Source organism: Papaver somniferum, chromosome 11 (genome assembly GCF_003573695.1).
Source record: "Papaver somniferum cultivar HN1 chromosome 11, ASM357369v1, whole genome shotgun sequence".
NCBI classification, from domain to species: domain Eukaryota; kingdom Viridiplantae; phylum Streptophyta; class Magnoliopsida; order Ranunculales; family Papaveraceae; genus Papaver; species Papaver somniferum.
The window spans coordinates 130,963,333-130,981,007 of NC_039368.1; the positions used below are offsets into that span (position 1 = coordinate 130,963,333).

The 17,675-nt window shown below is 36.7% G+C and overlaps 2 protein-coding genes across 3 annotated transcripts; both read right to left on the bottom strand.

The window, feature by feature from the left end:
- Nucleotides 1-8,407: 8,407 nt before the first annotated feature.
- Nucleotides 8,408-11,789, bottom strand: LOC113323260. 2 transcript variants are annotated; one of them, XM_026571546.1, is made up of 10 exons: nucleotides 11,681-11,789; nucleotides 11,421-11,513; nucleotides 10,883-10,992; nucleotides 10,486-10,650; nucleotides 10,289-10,394; nucleotides 9,971-10,153; nucleotides 9,669-9,834; nucleotides 9,091-9,416; nucleotides 8,904-8,993; nucleotides 8,408-8,782 (listed from the first exon to the last, which is right to left on the bottom strand). In XM_026571546.1, exons 3-10 carry the CDS (start codon nucleotides 10,895-10,897, stop codon nucleotides 8,715-8,717), a joined length of 1,119 nt encoding a protein of 372 aa, XP_026427331.1. In that variant the 5' UTR covers nucleotides 10,898-10,992; nucleotides 11,421-11,513; nucleotides 11,681-11,789; the 3' UTR covers nucleotides 8,408-8,714. The 2 variants fall into 2 exon arrangements, with proteins under 2 accessions (XP_026427331.1, XP_026427332.1); XM_026571547.1 differs by lacking the exon at nucleotides 11,681-11,789 and having other exon boundaries at nucleotides 10,883-10,973; nucleotides 11,421-11,672.
- Nucleotides 11,790-12,733: 944 nt separating this feature from the next.
- LOC113320093 lies at nucleotides 12,734-16,128 on the bottom strand. Its single transcript, XM_026568026.1, has 4 exons — nucleotides 15,967-16,128; nucleotides 15,045-15,648; nucleotides 14,520-14,647; nucleotides 12,734-13,355 (listed from the first exon to the last, which is right to left on the bottom strand). The coding sequence occupies exons 2-4, from the start codon at nucleotides 15,577-15,579 to the stop codon at nucleotides 12,873-12,875; spliced, it is 1,146 nt and encodes a 381-aa protein (XP_026423811.1). The 5' UTR covers nucleotides 15,580-15,648; nucleotides 15,967-16,128; the 3' UTR covers nucleotides 12,734-12,872.
- Between the last annotated feature and the right edge of the window lie 1,547 nt (nucleotides 16,129-17,675).

The window sequence follows — 17,675 nt, forward strand, 5'->3', positions numbered from 1 at the left end:
TCATCCTCACTACTTATGAGAAGACGAGAACGAATTTGATTTTCCCTTTCGCAGAGTTCAATATTCTTGCGGTTAGCTTCATCTCGCTCAAGCTTCAAGGAGAGTCTCTTGGAATTTCTCCAAAGCCTTGGCACCTTGGTCAGAGATATGATCCTTATCATCTATGAGACCACTAATTTTGGTTCTTAACTCATTGGTTTTCTCTTTGGAATCAATAAGGAGACGCTTAAATTTGTTGGCTAAGCCTAAACTGGATCTATGATCAATTTTGAAGAGGCAAAATTTCGATCTAAGTTCATTTAGAGAAAGAGATGAAATTCTATCATTCGAGAAGCTATTTAAGGAATTGTTAAGACGTTCAAGAAGGGTATCATTATCCAAGGCATTAGGAAATGAGCGAAGAAGGGTAGCTTCATCAGAAAGGCCATAAATGTCTGCAAAAAAAATCATTTAAATAAGATAAAACAACAGGATGAATGAATAAAGAAAAAAAGAGAAAAGTAACATACCGTAAAGCTGATTATTATCTTGTTGAAGACTAGAAATTTTGTTCTTATACGAGGAAGAATCAATTCTAATTTTCTATTTTTCTCGCGAAGACCTTTAACTTCAGCTTCCAATTCTTCATTCTTCTTGCGAAATTGAAGATTCTTCTTTTCAAGATTTTCGCGTATTCTCTCTAGATCTAAGGCAACAGCAAAAGAAGCTTTTCTAGCCTGCGGAAAGATATAAAAAATATTAATATAGAAAGAGATTTTGAGTTATAAGAATGAAGAAGTAAAAGGATAAAAGTATACCAGACTATTGAGAGAATGCAAGAAGTCGGGAGTCACTGATCTAGAAACTCCACGAAGAGAGTTATCACCATCTAGTAAAGGGACATCACAAAGGGTAGCGAGAGCTTTGCAAGTATTTGCGAATTGGCTATCTCCCATTCTTGTAGAGAATCAGAAAAGAGGCCAGAAAGCTTAGCCATAGAAGATTCAGTTGGAGAATCTTCAGTTGCAGCAAGATCATCGTTATCCTCATCACCCTTGTCACTTTCGAAATTTTCATTAGAAGGAACATTTGAAGGAGAAGAAGAACGGACTTTTCTTTTCTTTGGAGGAGGACCAGTTGATTTTTCTCTGCGAAGAGCACCTTTACCTTTATCACCAATCTTCGCAGCATCAACAAATTCTTCTACTTCAGCAATAATCTTCACACACAGATAGAAATAAGAAATGGAAGCATGGAAGTAACAATACTATTTAAAGTCATAAGAGAAAATTTCTTACCTCATCTGTGTATGAGCGAAGAGCTAACAGAGTACTAGATTTTCCAGTCCTGTTATAACTATCCTTCAATTTTTGGATTTGCGGAATGTCGCAAGAGTTAGCGAACAGAATAATAAAAATCAATAAAGAAATATAAAGTGAGTTAAAGGGGAGAAACATACCTATTTCTCCTTCTCGGGCCAAGAGAAAACCCAAGGTTGACATGCAGCGAGATTCGCAGGAAGAACGTTTGATCCAGCAATGTAGGGTCCCTTTAACATTAAAGGAAAAACACACCATTTATCATCTTTGGATTGGAGAGGAGTTGTGTTTTTACCAGAATTTCAGTCAATATCTTGCATAAGAATTTTGGCTTCATCAATGTTATCTTTCCTTTTGAATCGAATACCCCAGCGAGTATTCTCTTTCTTCATGGAGATAAGTTCATAGTTCTCACAGAAATTCGCCACTGTATACTTCTCAGCGACTATTTCTAAGTTTGCGAATTTTGGATCCCTAAGTTCTTTGGAGCAAAAAGATCCTCTACTAGCACCACGATTAGCGAACTCTAACATCAGGCGGATGCAGTCCCCACTTAGTTGGAAGATAGCTCGCGAAAATCCCGAATGAGCGAGAATTTCATAAAATAAAGGAAGATCTGGGTTATAAAGAGGGATAGGGAGACCTGCGAGAATCTGACCTTGCGAGATTATGATTGATTGATCATAACAATATTGATCAGAGAAAAGCTTGACAGAAAGAATTGATTTGGCATTCTCACTAGGAGAGTGTGAAACCTTTATTAGCAAGATCTTTTTGGATATCTTGTAAATTCTTCTCGTATCTATGACCACTTGGAGCCATGTTTGAATATAGAATATGGGAATGTATAGGAAGTAAAAGGATTGAAGGAACAAAAAAATTACAGTAGCAGAATTTGCAGAAGAATAACATAGTTGCAGAGATGAGAGAATAAAAGTAGAAGATAAAGTAAAAAGAAAAGTGGAAAAAGGGGGTAAGAAGAGTATATAAAGAAGATTTTTTACTCGAAGAAATAAACACCATTAAGACGAAGAGACGTGAGCGGTTGAAAAGTAGCGGTTACAGAAGACGTGTCAAGAAATAAATGGAAGAGAGAGTACGTATGATAAATGTGGAATATGAAAAGATAAGAAGCTGCGGCATTTCTCACATCATTCTCTACTTTGCAGAGAAGATATGAGAAGAGGCAAGATGTAGGATCAGAATCTCGCAACAATAATGTCTTAGCGAAATTATTAATGACACAGCACAATAGCGTCGCAGAACAATTTCAGGAGGAATATAACAAATGATGTCAGCTAGGATCATGAGAAAGATGTGATGGTCCTGCGAAAATTAGAGAGCTTGCGAAATTAACATTTGTAAGGTTTCGAGAATGTCGCAAGCCATATCCGAAAATAAAGGACAAATTAGCTGTCATCCACTATGTATTTCCCTATAAATAGTCATTCGAGTTGTAAAGAGAAGGGAGATATTTTTTGTGTAAGAAACAAGTAAACATGAGAGATAAAGTTTAGAGCAGAGATCATTCTTTAATACTTTATCTTTTCTTGTAAGAACATCCAAAGATTACTCAATAAAATTAAGAATATAAACCTAAAATGAGTTGATTAATGATAAAATCACATGAAGAGTGTTGTGTAGGATTTCCTGCAACTACAATCTCAGAAGTTCTTCAGGTTCCTTGACAAAATTCCTTACAGCATGACAACAAATGAATATTGGAATGTCAATTAAGCCCCAACAAGAATCTCTCCAAAGAAGAATAACAAAAGCAGAAGAGCAAATATGGTGTTATTTGTCAGGCCAGAAGATGGCCAATACTGCAATTCTATATATCCAGAACAAGCTCAAGATGACATCAACTCTACTGCTTATTCAGTTCAAGAAAGAGGACAAAGTAGCATAAGGGGTGGCATTAGGAGGTTCAAAGAACTAGAGAAGCAGAAAGCTCCATAGTAAGATCAAATGAAGTCATTGAACCCATTGAAGAGGAGGAAGAGAATGAGCAACAAATGGATAACTCTCAACAGCCAAATATGCAAGGTGCTGGTGACTGGGACATGCACATTTCTAACTACCAAAGCTCACAATCAAGACAAGGAAATTCCATGGTGAATTATCATAAACCTCATTCTATTTCTTTTTTTCATTATATTAAGCTCAATACTAGCCTCAAGAATCAAAGATTAGATAATAGAAACATGAAAATTCTCGGTTGGAATTTCCAAGGTCTAGGTAACAAACTAACTAGAGACCATTTAAAGAAATGTATTTTCAACTACATCCCATACATCATCTTTCTATCTGAAACTAAGTCTGCCATCAAAAAAGCCACTTTTTTACTAAAGAAAATGAGATATCCTAACTGCAATGAGGATAGAATAAGAGTAGGAGGCCTTGCTCTTTTATGGAAAGATGGAATTAATCTTGAGTTTATACACAATTCAAAATATATGGTCAATCTCATAATAAAGAATAATGAAACTAATGTTGAATGGTTTCTCACATGTTTGTATAGCTCTTCTTATGACAATGAAAGACGGGTTCAATGGAGATTTATTTATGAAATGGGTGAAAACATGAATCTACCATGGGTAATCATAGGAGATTTCAATTCAACTATGTACAGTTATGAAAGACAGAGCTACTCAATCCATCTTACCCAATCACATCCAATTATCATCAACACCATCACTGATTTGGGCCTCATAGACATACCTTTCACAGGCTGTCTTTTCACTTGGTCAAACCAAAGAGATCATATTCAAAAAGTAAGAACCAGATTAGATAGAGCTCTATGCCTCTCAACTTGGATGACTATCTTTCCTAATGCAATTCTGAATAACCTCATCCCATATGGCCCTGATCATGCTCCCATTCCATGTGAACCAGATTTTAAGAAGTTGGATCTGCAATAGGAAGGGAAGTGAAGCTTTCAAATTCATAAACAGGATAAGAGAAGCAAAAGAGAGGATTAAAAGTTTGGAGGGTCAAGGAGTATGGAGACACTGACAGAAAGATCAAGGATACTCAAGCTCAACTCCAACAAATCATTAATCAACCACAAAAAACATGGATGAACATAACATATGCCAACAACAGCTGAAAAATCTTTATGAAGTCAAAAACAAAATTGCTTTTCAATAGTCAAGAGAGAATGTAATAAAGTATCAAGACAGAAACTCAAAAATCTTCCATGCTCAAGCAAATTATAGAAGAAGATGCAACCAAATTCATTCTTTAAAAGATGCCAATGGAGAATGGAAGAACACAAGAGAAGACATCTCAAAAATCCTGCTGGATCATTTTCAAGAGATAACTACTACCTCCAACCCTGATGAAAATGAAGAAATAGTGAACCTCATTACACCTTGCATCTCAGAAGAAGCAAACCTCAAGCTCATAGAAATCCCGAATTCACAAGAGATCAAGGTCTTTCAGATAAAGTCTTGGTCATCTCCACGGCCAGATGGCTTTCAAGCGGGGTTCTATCAGCAAAACTGGGAGATTATAGGAAGTGATGTTATCAAGATGGTGCAGGAATTATTCAAAAATGGTAAACTTTTAAAAGAACTGAATCACACCTTCCAAACCCTCATACCAAAGAAAAACTGCATCCAAACCCCAGCTGACTTTAGACCAATAAGTTTGTGCAATATTTCATACAAAATCATCTCAAAAATTATGATTAATAGATTAAAACCTATTCTCCAGAAAATCATCTCTCCCTGACAAGCAGCTTTTGTTCCTGGCAGGAATATCATGGATAATACAATCATTGCACATGAAATTGTGCACTATATGAAGAATACCAGAGCTATCAATAGTGTTGTTGCTGTAAAATTTGACATGTCAAAAGCATTTGACATGTCGGAATGGAGCTTCATCACAAAATTTTTGCAGAGATTTGGTTTTAGTGAAAAATGGTGCCAGCTGGTGAATCAATGCATCTCAACTGCATCTATATCTATTTTTCTCAATGGGTCTCCAATTGAAACAATGGTTCCAACAAGAGGTCTAAGACAAGGAGATAGTTTATCACCATATTTATTCTATTATGCATGGAAAGGTTCAGCAGAATGATCCAAACATAAGTGGAGAAAAACAAAATATGTCCCATATATCCATATAGAAATTATCTCCCTCCAATTTCACATTTATTCTTTGCAGATGACTGCATCTTTTCTCTACATCCAAAAAATCCTCCATAGATTATCTTCAAAAAGTCATTCATAGTTTCTGCAAAGTATCTGGCCAAATGGTGAACCTCAACAAATCAAGTTTGTACTTCAGTAAGAGACTTAGTGAAGAATCCAAGAAATATGTCTGTGATACTATGGGAATGAACATTATGCCTTTAGGTAAGAAGTACCTGGGAATAAATATTTTCATAGGAAGAAAAAAACAAAATGCTTCAGCAACATTCAAGAGAAGATGCAAAAAAGAATACAATAATGGTAAGCTGGAATGGTTAATCAATCAAGAAGAAGCTCACAAATCCAATCAGTTACAAACTCTATAGCTCAATTTCAGATGGGGTGTTTTATCCTTCCTCAACAGACCATAAACCAATTAGAAGCAACTCAAAGGAGGTATTGGTGGAATAAGAATAATGGCAAAGGCATTTATTTCAGATCTTGGAAAACTGTGTCAATTCCTAAAAGATGGGGGGGCTTAGGCTTTAGAAACTTAAAAATCTTCAATGAAGCTTTGATCACTAAGTTGGCTTGGAGGCTAGTTCAGAAGAAAGGAAAGAATTGGGCTCTTATCCTAGAAGCAAGGTACTTCAAACAAGAAAATATTCTTCAAGATGACTTCTAGACAAAGGCACTGAAATTTGGAAAAGCATAGTTAAAGGCATTGAATGGGTAAGAAGGTTTCATATCTGGTTAATTGGAGATGGTAAAACTGTTTATGCTTTTAGAGACAATTGGATTCAAGGATACACAGCTCAACAACTTCAAGAAAATTTTGAAGAGAATGAAGTCATTCTTTATCACATGAAGGTGGCTGATTTTATTGGTAAAAACACAAGAAACTGGAATATTAGTCTCCTGCAAATTTATTTCATTCAAGATCAAATGGAAAAAATTCTCAACATAAAGCCTTCCATACAGCATGAGGATACAATCCAATGGTCTCTCACAAGCAATGGAATGTTCACTGTAAGCTCTATCTACAAAGCTATTCTCTGTCATTACAATCAAAGCCTTCTCAGCAAAGAAGAGGAAGCCAAATTCTGGCTAGGTTTATGGCACTTAAAAATACCACACAAATGTCAATTGTTCATATGGAAAGTGGCTCAGGATATTCTCCCTGTAAATCAGAAACTCAATAGATATGGCCAGATGCAAGACAATAGCTGTAGAAGATGCCAAGATGAACCTGAAACCACCACTCACATGTTTTTCCATTACAATTTTGCAAGAAGAGTTTGGAGTACAATATCTCCAGACATTGCTCAAGAAATAAGCAATATTCAAGACATTCAACAGTGGATAAAATCTTGGGAAAACAAGGATTCAAGAATAAATTTTGGAACTCAGGGCAATATAAACTTGATTGTCATAACAATGTGGTTTATATGGAAGTCAAGGTATGAGATGGTTTTTGAAAACAAGAGATGCTCCATCAACAACATAAAGATCAGAATCCTCCAGTTCTGCACAGACAATAAAATTCAAACTAACATATATCTGAATCAGATGCAGGTGTTATGTCATAGCAACATAACTGTTAGAAGAAAAAATTCTAACACTAACAACTGGAATCCTAATCATATAGGAATGCTGAAAATTAACATTGATGCCTTTGTTTTACCTGATAGTCATTTTGCTGGAATTGCACTAATTATTAAAGATTTTACAGGTCAACTGGTGGAAGCATGGACCATGGTAGAGAGAGTTGTCTCCCAGGATGAAGCAATTGCAGCCCTTAAAGCCTTCCAATGGATCTCTCAATTGCAATTTCAGAATGTCATAGTATAAGGTGATAATAAGATTGTGATGGATAGCATCAATGGTCTGTGTAACATCTCTCCTTGGGAAGATGGTAATATTATCAGAGAATGTCAGCATCTAGTTAAGTGTTTAGGTTCTGTTGTGGTGTGTTTTAGAAATAGGAAATGTAATCAAGTGGCAGATCTTCTGGCCAGGTATGCTAGGATTAACAATAGCAGTAGAAAATGGAATGTGAATCTTCCAGTCAGCGTTATGGCTAAAATTGAGCTTGAAAAATCTGTACTGTAACTCTGTTCTGCCTGTTGGCTTTCAATGAAAATCTTTGTGTTTTTTCTTTCACAAAAAAAAAAAAAAAACTCCACGTTTATCGTGTACTAGACAACGTGGACCAATGAATCTATGGTTAATGGCATTCAAAAAGGAACCCGACGCTCCCTTAAAAGGGTTCATCATTTCTAATCCCAGCGGTTTGGTTATGTCCACCTCGGGTCTTTGGTCCAGTAGTATCGAACTTTTTATTGCTTACCAAAGTACCTTTTTGAATTGTGTGTCCAAATCCTAATTTATATTTTGTTATTGTTACCCCTTGGATTAAACATTAGGAGTTGTTTGACTAGGAATCCAGATTCTTATAATAAGTATATGTCACCAAAAAATTAGCCTTACATTCATTACCGTGTAGGTTTTATAAAAAACATGGTGCCACAATGTCAAGATAACGTCATCCAAACCATGTTATTAGATTATTGGATCCTACCCAATATGTATATAAATACTTAGTCATCGTATGTATTTTGTTATTCATTCAACTTCCAATCAATATAGTTAAGCTTTGCTTAATTGGGGTGGCTGATCTCTAATAAACCAGGATGAAAAACACGAACACCCCATTGTGGGAAAAATCAAATCTTCATCTTCTTTTATTACTAGGAGAATTGTCTTTTTTCAGTATTCACTGTTATTATAGCACTAGTCTCTATAAACAATATCTAACAAAGATGAGATTGAGGTTTGCAATGAGAAGAAGTGTAGTAATACGAAGAGAGAAGTACTTTTTGCAATACGAACAAACAATGAGAAGGCCAACACAAGCTTAATATTGAATTATGTTGTGAGTGCAAAATCATGTCGCATCCAAAATCGAAATGAGCAGGGAAACAAAAAAGGAAATCTCCATTCAGAATTCGCAAGTTATCCAGTGTTGCGAAAAATCATCAGACCAAGAAATTACAAAATCTTAGACATACAGTTATATCTGATTCACTTGCATTAAACATAATGCATTACCTTAGAATTGAATCTATTACGTACTGATTGCAATAAAAGTTACTGAATGGTTATATTCCTAAACGGATCAGCGTTTCGACATTATTATGATAGTACTTTTATATCTAAGTGGTTGACTCACATAGTCCAGAATACAAAAAGAAGAACCAAGAAACAGAACCTGCCCCTATATGTCAGGTTTCTCTTCATCTGACTGAGATCCTTGTACTGGATTATCGACAAAGAAATCCTGAACTGAAACAGGCAGAACAGTAGAAGAATTTGTTAACGTTTTGATCCTTGAAGGTAATTTCACCGATAGATGTAAAAAATAAAATAAAAAAATGAACAAACAAAGCAAAAGCAGATTGGTTACCTAAATCCTCATGTGATGGAGAGTCGAGCATGAGGTCTGAATCAGAAGGCAGGAAAGGTGAACCAGGATAGTTGCCTAGCGCTCCAAGGTCTGGCGAACATTCAAAAAGTTAAATTCAGGGTTCAGGGAATAGCAACTTAGAAACTATAAATTACATAGTTTTACGCAGGGAATAGGAAAAAGCTACCTCCTAAGTTTGATAAATCTGCAGTAAGATCTGAAAGACTGAAATTCCAAGGAATTTGGCCGAATGGTCGGAGGGAATCATTTCCGTTCCCATCTCCGCTGTCTAGTCCCAACTGCAACCCGACTGAACTCCCAATATCAGAATGAAATGTGTTATCAAGTACTGATGCTTCCACACCCATTCCTGATATATCTGACGGAGTAAATGGAAACTGGCCGTTGGACGCTACTGATGCAGGGCTCATGGCCATCTCCGACATGGATGACATGGTACTAGTTGGGGGAATAGTTGGCGCTGCATAAGCGGAAGTGCTCTCCATTCCCATACTACAATAAAGACAGTTTGTATCATTAAGGGTTGCGACTTCTGTAGTCAAAAGACCACATGTAAAAAGACATTTTCTAGTCAATGAACCCTTCATATCCAGATATAAGTGGGGTGACGTACGACGAATAAGATGGTAATCGCCAGAATTACAGCGATTACCATCTTACGACAAAAAGGAAATCTGCTAATGGATTGCAGCGAAAAGAAAAGGATGACTGAAATCAAAAACTAGTTCTTAAAACAGATCTTACTCGCTTCCAGAATTCATCCGCATGGGATGGAAATTGCTATGTGCAGGAACTCCATTTACGACGTGACAGCTTGAAAGCCCATGACCCATGGAATCAAGGTGGGACTGATGAGCTGCTGGCATTGGAGGTTGCTGTAGCACCGGGTATCCCATAGGTAACTTATTAACTGCACTGCATATGGGTCGGCATTGATAAGACTGGTACTGGTATATAAGAACAACGCTACCAAATTTCTACATACGAATTGATGACTAAATATATGTAAACCAGAGACGTGATTGAAGTTTGAAAAGAGAACTTACCAGGCATATGATGTACCCCATTCAGCATTGGAGCCAATGGTATCTTAGGCGGTGCTGGATACTTCATGAGATGGTATTGATGATCGAGCAAATGATTAAACATAATAATCTGTTTCTTAAGGTTCAACCTTGTGTAATAAGCCTTGAAAAAATCTGCATTCTCCTCTTCCAATTTCTGCCAAACTTCCAAGACAAAGAGACAACTATCAGCCCACAATATTAGTACTTAAAGGTGTTGCACGCAGGATAGGATTCTTGGTGGGTGAACGCCCAACGACGACTCTGAAGCAGTATCATAGAGAAACATGTTTAACTTACCTAAAGCTGTAAACGCGGGCTCAATTTTCGCTTGATTCAAGAGTGTCTTTACAACTTCATCTTTGTTCATATATAACTGCAGACAATGTTCTATCAAATTCTGGACCTGCAACAACAAAAATAAACCCCATTTGTCACTCGAATAGGAATAGAAGATGAATCAAGCTGAGCTTCCATTTCATTATAGTGCAACTTACAAGTACAATATCTTTCTGAGAAACCTTCCGTGAATCATTGCTTGAAATAGATACTGACCCCGAGTCAGCTACAGGAGTATCATTCGCAGGAGTATTTTGTTCATCACCTTGCGATTCATGTGAATCTTGTCCCGAGGGTTGTATTTCCGGCATGCTCAGTGGCTCCTGCAAAAGCTCTTATTCAATTTACTAGCGCAACACCAATGTAAACGTAAAAGCAACACACTTAACAGCAATACCAAATTACTTAAAGAAGTGAGTATACACAAACTCCTACAATGACAAACCGAACAAATATATGTTGATTAATGAAGAAGTACTAGCACGGCAAAGAAACAAAAACATTGAAGCCCACTTGTTAGCGCAAAGAGTAGTATTAAAACCGAAATGTTGGTACCTCCAAATGCTTCATTTCAGTTCAACATAAGCGGATCTCGTCTCTTCGTAAAACTAACATCTTCTACACCACAATTGAAGCCTCAAACACCCTTAAACAAACAAAAGTACCTTCAACGAAACCGAAATCAGTCCAATGTTACCAAAATTCACAAACTACATAAACCCAACACAACAAATTACAGTATAATAATTAAACTTAGCATCTACGACATCTCGACATCTCGAATAATATAATAAGACCCCTTGAATCTAATAATTTCGACAGTGTGCCCACGCCATACAGCACGCTTTCAACTAATCATATTCTAATACTAATAAAACACTTAAACATGAGCTAATTACAACACTAATCCATTCAGCAAATAAAAAATTCAACCACCACCAAAAAATCTTACAGAATTTTCAGACAATCTTTTCAGGAATCTAAACAACATTGAATTTCTTAACTTCAACTAGAGAAAACCCAATTGAATTATACTAAAAAAGATAACATTTTTATAAGAGTAGAAAATCAAGATCTAAAAAGAAGATATTACCTCCAGCTGAGAAATTCCTTGGTAGAACTGAAATGTCAACAAATTATGAAAACCCTTTGCTCAAAATCACCAACTGAAGATGAAAAATCCAAGCTGTTGTACAGAAGAACCAGCTCAAACAAGATTACAAGAACACAGAGAAGTGTAACTTAAGTGTAATTAAAAAAAAAGTAAAGTTCAACTGTACTGACTGCATTCCACTCTCAGTTTTCTCTTCTGTAAACAAAACTGAAAGATGATTGAGAGAAGAAAAATCTTACCCAATAAGAATTATTCTGAAATTTATTTTATACTCTTTTTTTTGTTTTTTTTCTTTCTGAGAAAATTACCAGAGAGTTTTTATTAATTTTTTATTTTATTATTGAAATTACTATTTTGGGAAACCTAGTAAAGAAGAAGTATATTGAAAGTTTTGAAACTGAATTTTGGTGGTGTCTGTGGGCGCTGTTATTTATGTTACACGGTGGTGCAGTAACTGTTTGACACGTTTCATTTGCATGCGGGGCCCGCTAATCGAGTTGCAATGTCACCTGATTTCTACGTCAGTCGCGATGCTCTACCCATAGTGAGAAATTTCGAGAAAAATCATGGTTAATTTGTCGAGATTTCCACTAGATTGGTGAAGAATTATTATTCAAGTGCCTGATTGTGCATGTTGAAATTTTGAACTGCAAACACTGAAGGTTCAACCATCGAAAAATTACGTCTATTAATAATTATTTGTCACCTGTCTGATTGTGTCTGTTCAAATTTCGCATCGCATAAACTAAAGTTTCAACCACAAAATAAACGGTCCCTCCGTTTCAAAAAAAGTGATATTTTCACCTTTAAAATTTGCCCGTTTTTAGGTAAAATCAAAAAGTGAAAGTACCACTTTCTTGCGACCGCGATAGGAGTTAAACCGTGGTAATTTTTACTGTTTAGGGTGTGTATTGGCTTGTTAGGTTTTGTTAACATGTGAATGATGTTCATGGTTAGTAGAAAGTTTGATTTTCTTCTCAAGTATATGTTGGTCCAAATGAAGCCATCATTGTTCCCATCACAAGTGGAACCCAGACAGATTACTGGAATCTAGAGTTTTGCTATTGCTTCTTTCATTCAAATGGGCATACAAAGAAAAGTGGACTTATTCATTGGATGGTTGAGATTGGTTAACTTTACCAAAAGTTAGGTGACCAATGTCGATCTATCGTACGCAGTGACATCCTATACATCCAACATGTTTAGGACCTCATCCGTTTAGGACCTCATGGTCATGCCTTCGCTATACCGAACTCGAAGAACTTTTTCATCATACATATCAATCATGTGAGTAGCATAATGACTTTAATGTGGAAACTTACTTTCATCAGAAAACAGTTATCTGTTTTCATTGTTGCTTGGGATTTAAATGAAATTTCTAATTGTTACAGTGGAGACCAAAAATTTGAAACACTGGCGGAAAAAAAAAAACTAATCCTTCCACCCTTCTTTGCTAGATCTTCGAGCAGCAAGGCCTTTCGAAGAAAGACTTGGCGTAAGTGGCAGTGTAGGTGTTTTAGGCGCCTCTTCATCATCCCAACTGTCATCACCCCAACTATTATCCCATCCATCAGCCACAACTTCAGGCGATACTTTGGTCATTATCGCCGTATTGGTAATTGGAAGTTCCATCTCCAGTTTTTGATATTTCGGGAGTTCTCCAGAGAGAGTACCTCTTTTTCGGAGTTTAACACATAATGTAACTGATCCAACTAAAAACATTGCTGCTAAAGAAATGTACAATATGGAAGAAGCTCGAGAACTCAGGTCAGTGTATGAAAATTTCTTCGAGTTACTCGTCTGCGTCTCAGAATTGTGCGAGACTAAATCATGGAAATCGAGATTACATTGGCCATTACCGGCTGAGAGAATGATTGACGTGTTGTTGTCGCCTTCTCCAATTGTAACTTTCACCTGCAATTAACAATAGTTAGCTTCATTCGCCAGTTCCCTGATAGGTAAGAAATCTATTACCAGGTTTAATATCCTCACCGTGTAAGTTGGTAATTACAAGGAAAGGAATATGGCCAAGAAACTTGAATTCACTGTCAAGCAAAGCATGTTTCAGTACCGGAATCGTGGATTACACATTGGGGGGCCTCTAGAAGCCCACCATTGGGCACTGGTTAGATATTTTTAGCCTTTAGATTTGACCATCTTTAAATGGAACTCATGCAAGCACAAATTCAGAAGTTTTGACCCCTGACACAGAACTGAAAGATGCTCAAACAAAACAACTGAAAATGACTATTTAGGTTGACATGTTGTGCGTAGGTCCACTGAAATTGGCCTACATTTCATGAATTTGTGGGACCATATAACATATCAGGGTCCACATTAAACAGGACCACAAGGGGCACATGTCTAGATTACAGGGATAAGACTACGCAAACTAAGAAGTCCAAAAGTTGGTAGGTATGTGGAATAACAGAAATTTCATCCGAATTACCTAAAATAGTTACTGTGATTTAATACCATCAATCAGCAACATTTTTAGAAAAATAAAAAGTAATAGTGTAATACGAGAAGTGAGATTTCGGAAGTTCCTTTAAAATTTAGTACCAATACAAGTAGCATTATGTGGATGTATGGATAGAACTTAGAATGCTTATATCGAAGTACCCTAAAGTCAAACTGACTCTGCTATGACTACCTAGGATTTCAATGGAGGCTAATCGAAATGTCTTATGGCAGTCGGATGATTTTCACAAAGGCAAGATAGAGAACAAGAAATACTAGGAAAGTTGCAACAGACACTTGGCTAAATCCAGGAGACAGGATTACCCTTCTACAATAACACGCTAGAATATTATTCAGTCCCATGCCCCAACTTCACCAGTTATCAACCACCATCAACGTAATAATATCTCCTAGTCATGAAAACAACTATATGAAGTATTGATGGGTGTCACCCAGGTTTATTTCCAGGAGTTGATACATGATGATGTGGCTGAAGTGAAACTGGACTGGATGTACGAACTAATGGGAAAAGGTATAATACTGTGGCATACTTTATCCTGTTCAGTAAAAAGGTACAACACTGTGGCTTACTATGTCCTGTTCAGTATAGATAAATACCTTTTTGTCTTCCTTTTGTAGAAGTTTAATGGTACTTTCCTCTAGCCGAACATATTTAGGAGCAGCTATGTTGATACTGAGAGGGGTTGTCCCCTTATTCTGAATCAGAAGTGAATAATCTGGAGAATCTGTGAGCAAGAAAGTATTACTGAATCAGAAATCTGAATGCATTCAAAAGTACAAATTTTAATAAACTGAAGAAGAAACAACGCACTTTATGCAATGATGCACAAATATAGTGCGACTGTATTATTTTTGTGACTAAGCTATTTCAGACAACCACACACTAATGATCAAGCAAAAAATTGAGGCCACCAACAGACAGACCATATTATCACAATTCAAACGTAGCCATTACTGATTTTGTGCAGCTAATAAGAGTTTTACTAGAATTCCACCAAGGCTGAACTTTCTAACTTTTTTAACAGTTGGTATCAACAAAAGCAAAATCAGAAGGTCCGAAATATACCACTCAAGCAGAGCAAAACAGCATAGATACTAACACTTAAAAGGTGAGAGTCATACCATTTCCAGGAACTCTCAAACATGCAATTAGACCGCTCTTCTCATCTTTGCACATGTTAGATGGATCACATTCTTCGCCACGAGCAGTATCCTTCCTTGTTGGCTTCGAATCCCCATCTTTATGTTCCTTCTTAATTCCCTTCTCAGCATCTGATTTTTCAACATCCCCTTGCTCTTTCTCATCCTTCTTTTTCTTCTCCCCCACTTCCTTACTCGAATCATTCGTGTTAGTTGCCAATACCTCCACGGGATCCTTTTTCGAATCCACTTCCTTACTCAAATTACTCTTCGCAGGGTCATCATCCTTAACTACTTTCTGGTTAACTACTTTATCCTGAACATCACTCTTTACTTCTTTATCAGCTACCACAACCGGTGTTGTCACAATAGAACTATCATTCAATGTCACAGAACCTTTCATATCTACAACCGTACTTTGATTCGTTGCCTTCACATCTAAATCAACACCAAAGCACGCTCCAACGAAGACAAACAATACCCAACAAAGTACTAAAAAAGAGCTTTTCTGCGCCATCTCTTTCACCAAAATTAAAATAAAGGCACCTTCCTCCCACTACATGAGACACCAATATCCACTACTACACTGAAAAGAAGAAAAAAAAGAAAATCAATTCAGCAGGCATTAAAGCAATCAAAGTATTAACCTAGTTAATTCAAGTAACTGTAAGGTTCAATTACTTCAACAATTCAGCAAACCCTACCCTTTTTTTTCAATCAGTAATAACAACAAATCTAAGGGGTTTAAGCTAATAAAGATAGTATTGAATCTTGATTCTTGATGATGAAGTAAATAAGTATTAATTGGAACACTAATTACTAGCCTGTTATTCGATCTTTGAATAAGGATTAGTAAAACTGAATTGAAGTGAGACGATTGAATAAGAAATCAAACTAATCTTACCTGGAGGTATATGTACTGCAGGAGATGAGGATTTTGTTGTTTGTTTCCTTCCTGGGTGATGGAGTTTTTGTCTACTCTGGAAGGAGTAGAGAGAATCCAGAGAGGAAAGCGAATATTGATGGAAGTCTGAGAAAAGAAGGAAAGTGAAAGAGGAGAAAGAGGGAGTGAGAGCTGAGAAGAAATTCTAGTCAAAGTCAAACTGTCGATCCCGAGTTTTCAAAAGACTACAGTATAAAGTCATAAGCCACCATTATCCAAAATCCAGCCATCTGACCCAACAAAAGTTGGTGACATAAGGCCAGGCCCAGGCACTATGCCAAAAGCAGAAGTGAAGCGGAAGTAGAAACAGAAATATTTTGTTTCAAGTCTTTTCATAAATTATACACCCAAATTAATTTGTGACTTTTCTGTTTTTAGAAGTCAAAAATGAATTTCAAGGTGTATATCCAAGCAGTTTACAAACTTCAGCTTAATATATCCAAACAGTTTACAAACGGTTTACAAACTTCAGCTTAATTGTGCTTCGCTTCAGCTTAATAAAGCCAAGCGGAAATGAGAATGATGGTGCTCCTCATTATCGGAGAGGGTCATCGCTTACGTTCAAATACTGTCAATCATAAACTAAGTTTATGTTTTTTTTTCTTCCTCAAATTTTAATTTGTTGGGTTTAAATAAATATTTGTTATATAGGTAAAAGAAAATATTTAAGAGAAAAAAAATGAAGATATAATGGGAAAAAAGAAAGAGTTTTAGTAATTAATAAGAGTTAAAAAGAGAAATATTGGAGTAAAAGCGTGAAAACTGGAAATGGATACCGAGTATCTGTCAAAAATGTCATGGAAACTTGGTTCACTTATTGAGCATGTAGACGGTGAAATTTGGATAAGGGGCAAAAGCAGTGCGGATACGATGTGGTTGGGCCACATACTTCAAGTATGTGACCCCTCTTAGTTTTGTGACACATATTATAAAGGAAAAAATAAAGTCTTAAAACGGTTAATTACCAGAAAGTGTAACTAATTCTTTTTCTTAACGCACTACTTTTTCTCAGAAAGTGAAATGTTGCCAGGGCTACGGAGGGGGCAGGTTTTTAGTTGTAATGGGTGTCACAAAACTAAGAAGGGCCACATACTTGAAGTATGTGGCCCGACCACATCATACCCTTGGCCAGGAAAAAGTGTCATTTCAAGACCATAGACAAAACTCAACTCTCGGGGAAAAGATTAAGCCCTTGGACCTCAAGGTACCCATAACCACGATTTCTAGTATACGTCCTGGCGAGACACTGCTAGTCGTGATGCAATGATTCCTACCGCACATCATCGAAGAGATACTACTGGTCACGTAGGTTCTGTAGAGCGTAAAACGTCCCCGACAGACTTATGAACCAGAACAGCCACAATTCTAGCATGTTTCCGCGAGACGCAGCTGATTGTGATGCCATGATTCCTAGTATAAATCCACTTGAGATACTGCTGGTCATGTAGGCTATGTATATGTGTAAAAACGTCCCCGCCGGACTTATGACCCAGAGCGGAGACATACATGTCTCCTGTAAGCATGACTCATCCTATTTGAGATCAAGGACTGATTCCTAATACATCATCACCAGATACACTGGTCATGTATACTTTCGCCTCTGACTTGACTTACTAAGGTTTCCGAATAATTCTATGACGTCCCAAATCTTAAACCTGCTTAGCTAATAG